This window comes from Psittacula echo (genome assembly GCF_963264785.1).
Source record: "Psittacula echo genome assembly, chromosome: 9".
Lineage (NCBI taxonomy): Eukaryota > Metazoa > Chordata > Aves > Psittaciformes > Psittacidae > Psittacula > Psittacula echo.
Window position 1 is genome coordinate 22467917 of NC_137745.1, and position 17157 is coordinate 22485073.

At 46.6% G+C, this 17157-nt stretch overlaps 1 protein-coding gene across 1 annotated transcript in view; it reads left to right on the plus strand.

Moving 5' to 3' along the window:
• LOC308225049 (netrin-4-like) overlaps positions 1–17157 on the plus strand; it is a gene marked incomplete at both ends in the record, with an annotated part of 46580 nt that overhangs the window by 20433 nt on the left and 8990 nt on the right. Inside the window, 2 exons of the mRNA XM_080625510.1 lie at positions 14282–14408; positions 14924–15112. Coding sequence (XP_080481636.1) covers positions 14282–14408; positions 14924–15112 — 316 coding nt within the window. The remainder of the gene's footprint in view (positions 1–14281; positions 14409–14923; positions 15113–17157) is intronic.

Sequence of the window (17157 nt, forward strand, 5' to 3'; positions counted from 1 at the left end):
ATTCAGTCCCATTCTGACTGGGGAGATCTAAACTCAGTCTCCAGCACAACCTACAAACTCCTTGCAGAGTTCTTCCCTCAAAAATCTTCTCTTTCCATCAGCCTAACCCATCCCTGTCCTTTGGTCTGTCCTTGTCTGATTCCATTGCCTGTGTTGTGGAGGTAGGTATGGATTATGTGATTCTCCTCATCTGGCTCTGGGTCCCTCTGGTTCTTAGAGTGCTCTGCTGAGATTTGTCAGCCGTAATCTCAGCATGCAACAACCCAGGCCTAACCAAGGGGAATTTACTTTCTGGAAGGAATTTTCCCCTTGAATAGCTCAGCATCCTCAAACCTTTCTCGTGGCATCAGCCCTTGGTGAGTCTGTTGGACTGCATCCTCTTGGGTTGCAGGAACAACCTCTGACAGTCACTCAAACCTCTCTTCTTCAGACACCTTACAGCTCAATGCTGGCACCTGCAATCAGTTCCTGTGGGATTCTGCCACTGTTACTGTCCCAAGGTAAAGGGCAATTAATATCTTTTCACTTAAGCTCATCTTTTTTCTCTTCTTTTCCTCTCAGCAGCCTTCTGTTCTTTGGTCCCAAATAAGCAGCAGGCTCATAATTCCTTCCTAACAAGTCCCTGCTCACAGATACCTGCCTGTTTCCAAGGTTGTGCAGATCTGGTTTGTTTCCCCATCTGGTCTTCCTCCTGTTTTCTGTTTGTCCTGTTCTCCTTGAAGTCCTTTGAGTAGCATCCTATCCCTCTTTATACTTCAAACCATTGCAGTCTCCGCTGACTCTGCCTCTTTTCTGCTGAGACTGCTTTTACACTCCCTTTCAGAAGATCCCTGTTGGCCTGAGGCTGGGATCTTCCAGCTGTAAACCATTTATTTCAGGAATCCATCTAAGACTGGTACAGATGCCAACCCCCCTGAATCCTGTTACGGTTATTACCGTTTGCTTTGTGGGGCATTAATTCTAACTGTCACCATTTTTCCAGTCTCTAGACTTCAGCAGTGAAACTCCCAGATTCCCTCCTAGGCACCCTCACATGAGACCTCATTTGCTCTCTTCTGTCTTTCAGGTTTTGTGTTTTCCTACATAGTGTTTGGTACTTGCTGTGCCACAGCCTGTACTCAATGCTTTATGCAAAGCTACAGATCAGCAGCTGGAGAGGGTGCTTGGTGAAGGGGTTGTGGGGGTCACTGTAGGAGATGTTGCTGGGTTTCAGGATGTGGAGAAGGAAGTTTTCCTTTATTTCTAGCATGCTGGAGGGGGATTCAGTGAAAGGGATGGGGTTGGATGGCCAATCTGCACAAACTGCCATGGCACCCAGGAGAGTGGAAGGGATATCCGGGTAGGTGATAGCACACCTTTCCTTCCTCCCACGTGCCCAGCCCTCAGCTGTTAGTGAAGGTGAGCTCATAGCAGCGTTACTGACCTCCTGCCGACCTAAGGACACCAACAATCTCACATTTTAGTCAGAAGCTATCTCAGGGTCAGTTCGTGCCTTTTCGGGAGAGGGGGCACCCTCCTGCCTGCCTCATCCTCCCACCTTCCACGTCCTCCCTTGGTGCTTTGGCATCAGGCAGCTTCTTCAGCCCTTGGCCTGGGTCTTGAAGGTGGGTGCCTGGCACAGCCTCCCCGCAGAGCTGGTGGAACACTGGCAGTCTTTCCTTGGGAGCAGGGAAGTGTTCCAACCCCTGGGCTTCCTCCTCCACCTCCACGGGGAAGCTGAAAAAGGTGAAGGGTGTTTGAGGTGAGGAGGGGGCAGGCAGATAGTTTGTAGACGTTGTGGATGCCTGCAGCTTCCAGGATGTGAGGCGGAGGGATGCTCTTGCAGCCCTCAAGGAAGATGTATTTGATGTTTCCGGAGGTGTGGGGGAGCTTGAACTCAGGCAATGGGGAGGATCTCTCAGCTGCACACTGGGGAGCTGGTGCCCACATTGTTACTGGCCTCACCTAGGGATAAAGCACACGATTGGCAAGGTGAGGAGCTGGGGAGGAACGCTCAAAAATAACCCTGACAGATCTCCATTTCCTGAATCCTCTCTCCCCTTCCCTTCTCTAAACAGACCAACTTGGACAACGCTTACCTCAAGAACAGTAACACAACTCCATCATCAACTGTCGTGCTAAAATCAGAAGTAGGTATCCACTAAAGTTAAGACTTTGTTGTGTTTGTCATGGAGAAGAGGCTGGAATCTCAAGCTCCAGTTCATAGATGACTGCAGTTACCACCAGCCTGGCTGTGTGGGAGTGTGTTGGCAGAGACAGACAAGTCGTCTCTGTCATTCTTGGAGCTATTCCTCTTCACAGGAATGAATAATCAGTGAATGGATGTAGGTTCTGAAACCGCATCTCTGGGGAAAGGCTGACCCTGTGCACACTCAAGCAGCCTTCTGTCTTCTCCCAGAGTGACCCAGTGAATATTTAAGCTCTCTCCCAGGTTTTGTACACGGCTGTGTAAAATACAGATTCTCTGGGAGGGGAAAAGACCCAAGAGATGTGGCCTACTCTGCGCTTTGGTACCTGGCAGAGACCTACAGAGCTGACAAAGAGGGAAGGCGACCAACCCAGTTCATGGATAATTCATCTCATGCATAACTCATGCCCACACATTTCATGGATAATTTAGGGGAAGGGCTTACAAGATCAGGATCTCACATGGAAGTGAAGGGTCTGTCGTGAGCAAAGCTGGTGGGAAACTCTAGCTGTGGGACAGTTTGTGAATGTGGCAATATACCAGTGCCTGGGAGTGCAGGGCAACGGTTGGACTGGATGAGCTTAAAGGGCTTTTCCAACCCGGTTGATTCTATGATTCTCTGACACAGGGTGGGGAGCCCACACACATAACCCACCCCCCCCCAAGCTGATAAACAGAGCCCTCCTCTTTCAATCACAGCATTTTGTAAGGTGCTCTTATTCCTCTGCACGCATCCGTCTTGTTTATTCCTGCTGTGCATTGATACAACAGGTCATACGTTTGCAAGAGCCTGCCAAAGATAATACACATCCTGTTAAGAGTTACAAGATCATCAGAAGTAAAACTGAAGAGATAATAAACTGGCAGGAAAGCTGAAGAGTGAGAAACCAAAGCAGAACAGAGAAGAAGTGACAATGTTATCTTTGTTTAGTGCTCCTCTGAGTCACCATTAGTTATTTAAGATACCCATCTGGTAGCTCCCAGCCCTGTCAGATGAAGAGATCCAAGGGGTGGGGGTTATTTTTCATTGCCAAACAAGTTGCTGTGGTCTAAAGGGAGAGGAAGCTTCCATGAATGATGGATGCATTTCACTGCGGCTCACTTTGGAGGCTGGAAGCAGGGAGTTTACCACCACATGGGGCCATATGGTAGAACATGGGCTGGTTTCTGGGTATGAGTGTTTCTCTGGTGGCTGGTCTGCAGAGGCCATAATGTGAGGACAGTGAGGATAAGGAGGATCGTAAGGATAAGGAGGACATTAAGGATAAGGAGGAATGCCATCCAGAGGGACCTTGACCGGCTTGTGGGGTGGGCTGATGCCAACCTTATGAAGTTTAACTATGTCAAGTGCAAGGTCCTACACTTGGATCAGAGCAATCCCAGGCACAGCTACAGGTTGGGCAGAGCAGAGATTCAGAGCAGCCCTGCAGAGAAGGACTTGGGGGTGTTGGTAGATGAGAAAATGAACATGAGCCGGCTGCAGTGTGCGCTCGCAGCCCAGAAAGCAACCGTATCCTGGGCTGCATCAAGAGGAGCGTGACCAGCAGGTCAAAGGAGGTGATCCTGCCCCTCTACTCTGCTCTCGTGAGACCTCACTTGGAGCATTGTGTGCAGTTCTGGTGTCCTCAACATAAAAAGGACATGGAACTGTTGGAACAAGTCCAGAGGAGGCCACGAGGATGATCAGGGACTGGAGCACCTCCTGTATGGAGACAGGCTGAGAAAGTTGGGGCTGTTCAGCCTGGAGAAGAGAAGGCTGCGTGGAGACCTCAGAGCAGCCTTCCAGTATCTGAAGGGGGCCTACAAGGATGCTGGGGATGGACTCTTCATTAGGGACTGCAGTGACAGGACAAGGGGTAACGGGTTCAAACTGAAACAGGGGAAGTTTAGATTGGATCTAAGGAAGGAATTCTTTACTGAGAGGGTGGTGAGGCACTGGAATGGGTTGCCCAGGGAGGTTGTGAATGTTCCATCCCTGGCGGTGTTCAAGGCCAGGTTGGACAGAGCCTTGGGTGCCATGGTTTAGTGTGAGGTGTCCCTGCCCATGGCAGGGGGGTTGGAACTGGATGATCTTAAGGTCCTTTCCAACCCTAACTATTCTATGATTCTATGATTCTAAATACACACATAGTGAAACCAAATAGCTGAATAACATGTTAAATGAATGCAGCTGGGAGAAGAACAAACACTGTCCCTCAGAGGAGGAAAACACAATATTGTGTATATTACTGGCATAACCATTGTAAACTATGACTGGGTTTTTTTCCCTCCACCAGTCACAAGGGAATAGAATCTTTCTGTGCCACAAATGACTTCATGGGGCAGAAGGTGAAATAGTTGTGACGAATTGCATTTCATGAGTGACTCATGTCCCAGGAGGCAAGAGGGTGGATGCATCACATCGTATGCAAGGCCCATCTATCCGCAAGTCTTTGCCTAAGCAGAAATGCAATGCAGCAGTGAGAAATGGGAGAAAAGCCTTCCTGTTATATGTTGCTCTACAGTAAGTTATTTCTTTATTAAGCTCCAATGAAGTAAGAGCTCTCAGGTCTGGGATCTGCTTTGATGATATATTTTAGCTGCATCAAGGGGTGCTGCCAGAGCAAAGGTTACAAAGCAGAGAGCTCCCATGGACACAACCCAAAATCCAGACCAAAGTCCTTGCTGTTTGCCAGACATTTCACAATCCTCTTCCTGGTCCATGAGAAGCAAGTGAGGACAGAGGAAAGCGAATGTGGATTAGAATGGGTTTGTGTAAAGCATTAGGGGTTTTTTACTTGGTAGTTATTGGTACCTACCCTGCCAGGAAACTCTTACAAGTGGCCTCGGATGTTTCTTTTGCTTCTTTATCCTGTTTACAGGCACAACCGTTACTCCCTATGGGTCTGATCCTCCCCAGTGAAGCAAACGGAAAGTTTTCCACTTACTTCAAAGGGAGCAGGATCTGGCCCTAAGTCAATTCCTTGTTTGGCAAAATGGAGATTACGTAAGGTAAAGCTTGCTTTTCTACAGGAGTTTTGTAGGTGACTTGGCTGTCGTATCCCTTGCAAATGTTACCTCCTCTTCAGATACCTTGTGCAGTTCTGCTGATAATCCCCAGCTCAGTTTCCACATTATCTGATCCAGGCTGTGCCAGTCTGTGTGATGTACAGCACTCAGAGATGCAGGAGCTGCCCTCTCTTGTAGCTGGCAACTCAAACAGGAGGTTTTGTTTAAGAAAATGTTACTCTGTGCACATCAACTATGTAAGTAGTGCCAGGAATGTTAAATACATAAAGATCATGTCAGAGTAAACTCTAGAAACAGATCCCTGTGCTGATATTTCCCCCAGAATTATGGACTTCAAGCTCTTCCCGTAATGATCTGAAAACATACAAGAGGGCCACGAGGATGATCAGGGGCTGGAGCAGCTCCCGTATGAAGAGAGGCTGAGGAAGTTGGGCTGTTCAGCCTGGAGAAGAGAAGGCTGCGTGGAGACCTCAGAGCAGCCTTCCAGTATCTGAAGGGGGCCTACAAGGATGCTGGGGATGGACTCTTCATCAGGGACTGTAGTGACAGGACAAGGGGTAACGGGTTCAAACTGAAACAGGGGAAGTTTAGATTGGATCTAAGGAAGAAATTCTTTACTGTGAGGGTGGTGAGGCACTGGAATGGGTTGCCCAGGGAGGTTGTGAATGCTCCATCCCTGGCGGTGTTCAAGGCCAGGCTGGACAGAGCCTTGGGTGCCATGGTTTAGTGTGAGGTGTCCCTGCCCATGGCAGGGGGGTTGGAACTGGATGATCTTAAGGTCCTTTCCAACCCTGACTATTCTATGATTCCATAAAATGATACAAATTATGAAGCAAAAATAGGTAAGAATTACATGAACTACATGAAAAGACAGTGGTGTTGCTGACACCTTTTCTACCTATAGTGGATCAAAGCACGTCACAGGAATCCTTGTGGGAAAATGCAGGTGGATGAGGAAGTTTCAGATCTTTGTGTTCAGAGATGACAAAGAAGCTGACCTGGGAGCATCATGGAATGGTTCTCTTTAGTGGACAGTTGCAGTGAGTTCCTAGTTTCCTAGAGTGAGATGTGCTTCAGAACTGCGACTCAAAATGACAGTTAAGTCAATTGGATTGTCCTCCCTGCAGAATCAGCACTTCTTTGCATTCCAGCCATTCCAGCTGGAACAGCAGGACACTTGTAAGCAGTAGTTCCTCCAGTTCTGAATTGACATTCAGGTAAGGTTCAGGTAATGTTAGGTCTAAAGTGGTCCCAGGGACCATTCCAGGGTGGTTTAGTAGTGCCCATTCTCTGCTTTTCCACTGTGCTCCTGCCCTCTTCTGAAATCCGTCAGTGTGTTTGATACCTATGCAGGTTCTCCATGATCTCCAATGAGAGCCTGTGGTTTGCAGCCAGAGCATCTGGCATTCGTGCCACGAACATGATGCTTTGAGTCTCTGTGGTTTAGAGCATAACCACAGTTTTGACGGTACGATCCATGTCGTGGTTCACTCGGCAGGAATTCCACAATTACAAAGCTCTTCCCACATTTTATCATTGTTGTGGAAATGGCTTTTACTACTGAAGTCCAAATCAGAAAAACATGCCTACTGAGGAGTGGTATTTAAACACACACCTAAAAGCTTTCCTGAACCAGGGCTCAGTGTAGATCCACCCATGCAGGGACTCATCTTACTTGTAGGAAACTGCCTCTTTGTGGGATGTGGTAGCAAACCATTTCCTATCTGACATTATTAACCTTTAAACAGCTTTTCATAGCAATGGCTCTGGGGGAGCTATTTAAATGTATTTGAATTTTATTTCTTAACTGCTCTCCTTAATACTGGTTTTTGTTGTTTTAATCACTTAAGCAATGTTCTCTGCTACTTTCATCTCTGTGAAAGAACCACAATAACCCTTCCAGTAGAAACATTTGATTTGAAATGCTTGTAACTATAGTTTAGGGTTGGTAAATTAAGCTTTCTAGTTCTTTTAAGGACTGTGTCTCACATGAAAGCTACAAGAGTCTCTGTGTGTGTCTAAGAGAAGTAATTGCTTCATCTCATAGCTATCAGGCACCCCTTACTATCAATACCTCTCTGATGTCCCACAGCACAGCCTATTTCTGAGGTTCTTTCATTTAAGCTCCATGCAGTGAATACTGTTCTGCCTCTGAGTTGAATTTGGCACAGCCACCAACACTAGGAAGTTGCTGGGATGTGATAGTCATAGGGGCTGCTGGGTTTGGCCTCATACATCAAGTCCTTCTGCTTTAAGGTCCCTTGGGACTGAACAGATTGCTATGTTGCTTCTGTCCTCAGCTCACCTATGTGCTACTAGAACCAAAGCTTTCAGTCTGTTACCAAGGCTTTTCAAGGCTTTTCAGCCAATTCAAGCATCCTCAATAAATCTCCCAGGAATTTAAGTGAATCTTTCCAGGGTTGTACCTTGTGGGTACCTGGAGTTTGCATTTTAATGCTTTGGTACGTACAAAATACGGAGCAATTTCGCACAGGATTATAATGAGATTCCATATTGGCTTTGGAGCCTTCAGGCGTTTAGAATCCTTCCCTTGCCGTGCACACGTTTTCTGCTAAATCATGGACTTTCTTGCCTTTTCCTTCCTTATTCCTTACAAATTCCTTATAAATTTGGCTGGTCCTAACCCTTTTCCAGCTCTGCCCCTCCATGCTCCCCAGGCTGCAGCCATCTGCAGAGAAGTTGTAAAAACCCATTTTTCCCTTGGCTTCATCTATTCCATTACTCAACATAATCTCACTTGAATGGGAGCAATGAGCGCTGCCAAGCTCAGTCCATATGGAGGCAAAAAATCAGAGAAGAGCCCACAGGCCCACTTTGGGGGTGGATTTTCAATCACACCCCCCTAGGGCCACTGTGGATTAACCAGTAGAAACCGAGGCAGTTGCTGGGGTTAGCCAGACTTACTACAAAGTAAATGACAGTACTATTTGCCTGTCGAATGAACAGGTCATGTCCTCAGGGTGGTGACCCATGATGCCTGACCTGTAAACCCCCAAATCCTTGTTCATATATCAGAACCTAGAGTTTCTGCCCTGAAAACTACATCTGGATCTTTCTACAGCAAAGGTAGTTCAGTGGCATCAGGAACAAAGCCTTGAACAAGACCAAAGTCACTTGTGCCAAGGAGATCGTAACAGTGAGATTTGCTCATTTTCTGTGATTCAGGCATTTACCTGTTAAATACTGACCCTCCCTCCCCTTTCTGCTTCCTTCATTCTTAAGACACTGACCAAGAGCTGGTTCCTGCTATAACTCAGGGGCTGTAATTAAGGGGGACAGCAGTTACTTGCATGCAGTTTGTTACAGTGATAATGGAGTTATTGGCACTGTAGGTAAAAAGGAGAACTTAGCCCAAAATTGGATAAAAATCAAGCTAGCATTCAGAAAGAAAGCAAGGAAGCAGACGATAGGTGAGCTAAGGCACAGGCAGGTATGTGTGTAAAGGCTGATGGAGGTGAATATAGACCAAGGATGGAGTTGTGTCTTGACACAGTTACAGGCTGAGTTATATCCCTTCACATGAAGCATGGATTTTCTACCTCTTCCAGTCTATTTATCCTGTTCTTTTGTTACTGTTCAAAAAGGTTTTAGTGGTGCCAATCTGAACATTCAGCTAAACACTATCACTGCTTTTCCTTCACCGTCACCTATTCAGTGATTTTGGAACCAGCAGCAGCCCATTCACTCACTGCTATGGAGACCAAAACCTGTATGGGCTCAGGTGGCCTTGCCACAAGCGTCCCAGCTCCACTCATCCTTGCCAAGTTCCCTCAGACTTCATTTACCAAAGTGACCAAGTAGGAGCCAGAAACTCAGTTCCCTCAGAAAACACCCATATGTGTACTTGGTTTTAGGCACATTCACTTCTTAGACCTTACCCCAGAAACCAGTAACTTACATAGGAAAATAATGGCTTTTTTCCCACTCCTGATTAGAGCAGGAATTCCAACTGTTAATCTACTCATAGCAGGCACTGTAACCTGGGACTTACTCCCAAGCCTCCCATCCTTTTAGGTCCTTGTGAATATGGAAAAGTTAATGGAAAAATCGAATTTGGCCTCTCCAAAGTCAAACGTGGTCTCCTCAGAACCTGATGTGGAAGGATTGATTATAGGTGTGCATGGTACAGCTCTGCATTCGGAGAGACAACGGAGCCCATGTGAACCCTAACAGAAAGAGCAGACATGGCTTTGTATTTAAGCACTCAAAATGACCCAGAAAGAGTGGTTTTACTAAAAGCAGGTAAGGGACCAGCCTCTGATGTCATTGCAAACTGCCGTATCCCAAATTTCTCTGGCAATATCACAAAGTGAATCCAGAGCCCAAAGACAAATATTTTCTCTGAATCAGCAACAGTTGCTCTGCTCTGGAAGGCTTCCAAATGTACCCTTCATTCACTAGGAAAAAAAGCCCTAAACCAGACTGAGAATAAGCCAGGAGAAAGAGCAACAACCACAGCGTTTACTGAAAGGACCAAAGGTAAAAGAAACTACCTGGGCAGAGGGAAAGCATGAGGTGTCAGGTATTGTACAGAGCTGAACAGAGCTTAAATCACCAACCACATCGCAAGACAAGCAGAGGGAAAAGTTTCCACTGCCTCTCTTAGCTGCAAACCAGGATTCAGGTGAAGCAACTCGGTGCAGCCAAAGGTGAACAAGTATCATGTCATTTCTTGGACCCATTGCATGAAAGCATGAATATGGTTCTACACTATTTGCTATAAATCAACCACAAGTTACTGAGCTCCACGAAGGAACCACTGGGTGAAATTCATGGCTTAGTATAGCAGGTCAAGCTATGTCATTGGAACTGATCCTCCTGGCATTGAGATCCATGAAGCTACAACCTCTTTTATGTCCTGATGCAAAGCTGCTCAGGTGGTAGATGTACCAATCAAAGCCTTTGGCAGCAATACCCCACTTGTAACAGCACGACTGTACTGAGGCAGAGGAGGGAACTAATCCAGATTAAAGATACTCTCGCCAAGGATAAAAAAAGCAGTTTTAGCTTTTGTTTTAACACGGTTTAGCTTCACAGCCCAATTCACACACGACTCAGGGCACGATGCAGGTGACAGCATAGAAAGTAGTAAGAAAAGCAGAAATGTCTCAAATCAAGATTGCCCCACAGACTTTACATGATGAAACCACAGCCTGAGAACATAGTTGCTGTACCTAAATATTGCGATAGGCCTAAATACCTTTGTATCTAAGGATCAGTGTATGTTGAGTGATGCAGCATCACATATTGAACATTGAGGATAAAGTGAAACATGAGAGATATAAAACAGAAGTCTCCCACATCTCAATCTCCTGCTGTACCAATACATTTACATGTACTTATATAAATCACTGTCAAACTAATCGCTCTTCAGCTGAACACTGGCTGGGTTTTGTAACTGATGGCAGGGATCTCATGTAAGCCTCTGCTCCTCACACTTTGCTTTCAAACTCCTTCACCTGGATTGCCAGCTGCAAATCTAGAAAGCTGAAGTGTTTTTCCCTTGGATGCCTCCTAGTAATCAGATATCCTAACACTTCCAAATGACATTAACCCAGTGGCAATCAAAGCACTATTATCAGGGCCCTGAAGGCACTAAAAGGACTATAACAGCCCTGACCAGCCCCACCTGGGTCTCTTACCCACCCTCTCTATCCATTGGCCAGGGGCTCTATTTAAGCTCAGCCCTGGGCTATCACTCTTTCTTTGAGCTCTGCTGCAGATGTGATGGTCTTCATTCCTGCCTCTGCCTCCTGGATAGACCTTGGGCCTATGCTGTAGGTAGCTTGGCTCCTGGTGGATCCCTTTGCATGTGTTGTAGCTTGTTTCTCATTCTGCTTCCTGGGTGGCCTTTAACACCCTGCAGTGAGTTTGTTTGTGGGCCTGTCTCTTGCTGCTCCTGAATTGCCCCCTGGTGCATCCCTTGCTGTTCTGGGGCTGCCCCTGCTTTCTAAGGCATAGAAAGTTATCAGTGTTGTTCCCCTGAATCTGTACTTCTCTGTTTTATTTATCTATCAAAAGTCATCTTTGTGTTCCAATGAGCTCCAGTTCATCTTGAGGTCTTACATACGGTAGAGAGCATAATCCTCTTGGGATTTGGACCCATTTTTGTGAGAGATGTGGACTCTAGCAGTGAATAACAAGTCAGGGACATGCCTGCTCTCTTTGTGTTGGTGTCCAGTGTGACTCTCACATTCTCCCTTCCCTAAGCAGATATCCCATTTCCTACTTTATCTGACAGCTTCCTGTATTTCATTCTTGTTCCTTCCTGGACTTTGGTCTCTGGCTGCCTCTCCTATCTCTTCCTCTCTAACAGAACAGTTTATTACTTGCAGCCACCTCACCTATCCTTATTTCACCTCATGCTCAAGTGTAACAGGTCTCTTCCACAGCTCAGTTTCTGTTGCATTAACCAGTCCTTCTGCAATGGCTGCTTACCTCCATGAATCACTTTCCTTGTGTGTGTTCTACTTGAACTGCTTGCTATCTTCTCATCCCCATCTCCGTTCTGTACTTTGTCACCTTATGCTGTGCTCTCCTCCTTAGCTGTCTTCATCTATGAGTGCTGTCTGAGATACCCATCTACAGATGACTCATGGCAGATGTGCTTTCTTTTCCATTATCATTTCCCTTTGCCCCAATACCCAATTCTCTCCTTTTGTATAGGTTTAAGGCAGAGGTTAGTCCTCAGACCAAACACTTGCTGAAGTTCCAGCTCTACTATTGAGGCCTGCCTGCTCAGAGCTCTCCTGTCTGTTGGCTGCTTGGCTTTTCAACCCTTTTGTCTAAGCCAGTCATCCTTCCACATGTATCTGGGAAACTGTTCAATAGCAGGGATCACAGGCAGGAAGCCTCCTTTATGCCTCACAACACGCCATCACTAGACAGCCTCCACAAACTACAGTTTGCAGTAAACCAGTGGGCAACAAACTATGGCATTTTCTGGCTGGACTCTTCCTTTCTCACTGACTTTTCCTGTTTGCTTTCTGAATAACTGATCCTGAGCGTTCACACCATCTGCGCAGTGCACTGTAAGCAGGGGCTCCTGTGGAATAATGAATATTTGATCATGTCATGAAAGCTAAATGGAGATCGCATGGTTTAACTCTGCTGTTTCCCAACTGTACAATCCCATTTCTTTCATGTGTTCTTTTTAACCCAGTTAGTGTGTCTATCTCTACAAGACCAGCGGGCCAACTTGTGAATTCTCCACTGAAATACACTTTTGTCCTAAGAATTGACAGGATCCAAGGCTTTGGTTGTGATCCATTTCGGAATGAGCTATAAAGCTCAGACAGACTCAGAAGCCTGGGGACATGAAAAGCTATGGATCTGGGTCAGGCTCACTTTATCTTTGCTCACTCCTGGTCCTTCTCTCTGTTCTATGGCTTCTGAAAAGCAGTCACTGTGTCTACAGGAGGGAACTTACAAGCCTAAAGAGTCAAAAACCAAGCAGGGAGAAAGCACTCATTCTTCTCCTTGTTAGCATTTTTGGGTTTATCTCTAATTTGCCATCCTATTTAGCACTTTGGATGCGGATGACTCTCTCGTACCAAGGTCTGGGGAGGCACCGCACAATGTGCTACACACTGTATCCTCCTGAGGTTCAGTGGTGCTGAGCTCTGACCAATGCCTACCCTGAAGCCTGTGCTCAGTGTTCCGTGAGGAGGCAGCCAATGGCTCTGTGCTGCAGCAGAGCTGCCAGCTGGCTGTGGAGGGACGGTAGCCTCAGCTGCAGGCTGGCCCCTGTGTGACATATCTGGTCTGGGAGGATTAGGAACCAGGGGAGCGGAGAGGGAACTGCTGCAGGGAGATGAGCCTGGGGGCAGGGGAGAGCATCCATGCAACTGCTCTTTTGAATGCCTCTCTCTTGATCCCAAGCTACCTGCTATAGGGGGAGAGGGGGAACTGTACATGGGGAGTCTGACTTTCAGGAAAGGCTACGGGGAAATGTAATGCACATTGGTGGTGAGATTAGAGGATTCCATTCAGTCAAAATGAAGCCTCTGCTTTTTGTGTAATGTGCAGTGGGCCAGAGCTAGGACAGAGGGTGCTGAGCTTGGCATCCTCTGCAGCACACGAGGCAGAGGGATTCACTAAGTTCCTGCTCTAGAACAAGTACCTCCTGGCAGGTGAAATACCACTGATTAGCAGCTTCTCTTGTGATGAGCGCAGAACATGGCCTATGGTACCGCCTTTCCCTTTTTGCTCTCCCTGTGCTGCACATTTCCTCAATTTCTCCAGGAAACCCTTTCTCTGAGGCATTGCAAACAGATACTGGACTCCTAGTTCTTAACCAAAGAAATAAAATACAAACCCCCAACACAAACACCCTCCTGTAAAGCGCTTCTTGGATGTGGCTTGGTATTACAGAATCTTGTGCACCAAATCACAGTCCATAGTGGAACTGGCCATTATATCCCTGGTGTGAGAAATGACTTGAGCAGAACCAGTTTGAACAGTAAGTTTCTGTTTGAAGATCAGCCCCGTTCTTCAACCATGCCAGGTTTTGCTCATTGTGGTTGAACATCTTCTGATTTCTCATTTATCTGGATAAGATGTTCTAAATTGAACACAGCATTGCAGGTATAATTTTGTATTCCCTTGGAATCTCATAGCAATCTCATACCTCAGAGCAGCCTTCCAGTATCTGAAGGGGGCTATAAGGATGCTGGGGATGGACTCTTCATTAGGGACTGCAGTGACAGGACAAGGGGTAACGGGTTCAAACTGAAACAGGGGAAGTTTAGATTGGATCTAAGGAAGAAATTCTTTACTGTGAGGGTGGTGAGGCACTGGAATGGGTTGCCCAGGGAGGTTGTGAATGCTCCATCCCTGGCGGTGTTCAAGGCCAGGTTGGACAGAGCCTTGGGTGCCATGGTTTAGTGTGAGGTGTCCCTGCCCATGGCAGGGGGGTTGGAACTGGATGATCTTAAGGTCCTTTCCAACCCTGACTGTTCTATGATTCTATGAATCACTGTGCTCTTGGTTACATAGCCCAGAATTTTAATGGGTTTGTTCTGCTTGGGTGTTTTTGTGACTGTGCTCTCTTTCCCCTGACAGGTCCATGGGAAGTGTGTGTGTAGACACAACACTGCAGGAGACCACTGTGAGAAATGCGCACCGCTATACAATGATCAGCCTTGGAAGCCAGGAGATGGAAAAACAGGGGCACCGAATGAATGCAGAAGTAAGTGGGAAGGAGTTTACTGATCCAGGTTGTCAGGATGAGCAGGTAAAGCTCCCTAACAGACTTCTGTCTTCTACACTAAAGGTGCTACTATAGAAATGGGGTAAGTGCTGGTCATTGATGAAAAACTTCAGCCTGAATGTTGTTTTACTGCACCTGACCCACTGGGGCTGTCGGGAAGTGGAATTTACAAGGCAGAAATCTGTTCTTCATGCAGCTACATCCGTTCATGTTTTCATGTTTCAGGGGTCTGGGCAGGGCTTATGATACCACCAGGTTAGTCTCACTGTAAGAACACCACACAGCTTGCAACAACCCAGCTTCTCAGACCCTGCTGGGACTGTTGCTCTGTATCCCACTTCCTAGTTTATAGGGAAACCAAGGATGGCAGGCAGGTGAAGTACGTTACACTCCAGTATTTCCTCCATGATTCACAGTAGGAAAAAGCTCCCATTGGAATGGTACTGCTGTGTCTATCACATCAGCCTGAAGTACATCCTCCTCTTTCCTCCCAGAGTGTCGCTGCCACAGCCACGCTGACAGCTGCCACTTTGACCTGAGCGTGTGGCTGGCCTCGGGGAAGCGCAGTGGTGGGGTCTGTGACAACTGCAAGCACAACACAGAGGGACATCGGTGCCAAAGGTGCAAACCCGGGTATTACCGCGACAGAGGGAAGCCCATGTCTTCTGCAGAGGTCTGCAAACGTAAGTGACTTGTTAAGTGTGGTGAAGAAGCATGAATGGTGGAAAAACCATTAGAGGAAAGAAATCAGTAACGCCTATAGGAGTAACTAATGGGTATTGCCACTCTTTCTTTGTATTCCTTTCCTAAACTCCACATTTCTGATCAGAGGACATCTTCCTGATTTTCTGTGTCTATTTCTCCCCCTGGTATCATGTATTTCTTCTGTGATAACTGCTGCAGTTGTCCAAATGCATCGCATCCTGGGGAAAGGTACATGCACATGTTCTTTAGCTCTTTCTGTATCTCTTGAGACTGTGTGCCTGTGTATAAGCTGCTGTTAAATTCCACTTGATTGTGCAACATCTGTGCACATAAATACCTGTAAGATTGGCTGCAGGAGGTGTTCCAAGCATGGGACCACGCATATCCACCTGGGAACAAACAGATTAGGGCTCACCCAGACTTACCTCTGGATTCTACAGAGGTAATTTGGGGTATTATAGGGTGCTCTGCCTAAATGAACTGACTCATTAACACCTCAGCAGGATGTCTGTGGAAGCAACTGAGGTGGAGAGGCACTAATGGGTGTACAACCTCTGCATTGAGGTAGTTTCCACCCAGGTAGTGTGTAACACAGCCCAAATATCCCTTACTAACTGTAAACGTTTCCTGAGTGTCCTGTCAGGCTTAACACATCTGATTCCATCTGGCATCTATTTGGGAGGTTGCTATTTCCAATATAAATCATTTCATTTCTCTCTTTGGATAGCTTTCCTCCCCTATAGCTCAAGCATCATTTGCTGGCAGAGAGAATTTCATCCTCTATCACCTATTCTCATACCCACTGGCATCATGTGCTTTTGAAGCTTTTCTGACCTTCTGTTCTTCATCAAGATACCTCTAAAACACTCAGGGTACAAACACTCCTCTCCCTAGGACTGTGTTACTGTGGCTTATTTCTAATCCTGTCCCTACTGTGAGCAGACTCGCTACAGGGAAGTGTTGTAATGGGTATAAAGTGTTGTGCCAGGAGATCAGTTTTCAGTCTACAGCACCTGGAAGAATCAGTGTATGCACTCTTGTATTAAACAGCAGGTGATGGTGTAGTAACCAACACCTTGTATAATATTAGATTAGCACTGAAGTCGAGGAGTGCTGGAGAGCAGCAAAGAGGGAAAAACAGTCTGAAAGCCAGGCTATCTGTGTGGAAACCCTAGAACAGCCTGCCTGGGTGAAATCAGACCTTGACTCTACCCCTACCTCTTTTGTCTGGTCTGGTTCCAGGCTTCTCAGTACCCCCCTGCCAATACTCTGCAAAAGAAACTGTTCAGAGATGTACCTTGGTGAAAGAGCTTTATTCGTGTCGTGCCAGTCCAGCACAATAATGTTCTTTTCACCTGGGAACATGCTGCTGCCAGCACAAGCTCTCCCAATGCAATTGTTTCCACTCTGACTTGCACACTCAACTCTAGATAGCTGCCATCCTGAAAGTGGTGGTCTTGTTGCTGAGAAACAGTGGGACCTCTAGCAGTCTATGGTAGATGCCTTAGATGAGCTGTATTGCCCTTTAGAGGATATCTGTTTCTCTTCCTTGACTTAAGAGCATTCTGGACCACCAGCCTGCACCAGTTTCTGTTGATTGAGATGAATCTAATGGGCTCAATTCAGCATGTAAAGGCATGTGTGGATGCTTGCCATATCGTGATATGAGAGTATTGCAGTTCTCTCTAGAAAGCCTCAGCTATTACAGCAGACTGATGTGTGAAGGATGCTTGTACCTGTGTGGAAATAGAAGGCACACTGCAGATACACGTACAGAGAAACCTGGGAAAGGTGGGTCGTTAGGCTGTACCTTTCCCCTTTTATTTCAGGTGAAGAGGAGAATTCCCACAATGTTTGACAAATTAATAGGGTAGTGCTCTGTATGATGAAATAACTGATCCCCAAACACTTCCCCATCTGGTTTGCAGGCAGTGTGCGCCTATGTTATGATGCACTGCTGCAGAGAATTTCAAGGGAACGTTTCACTACTTTTGGTTATTATCAGTGTCAGCAAAACCAGAAA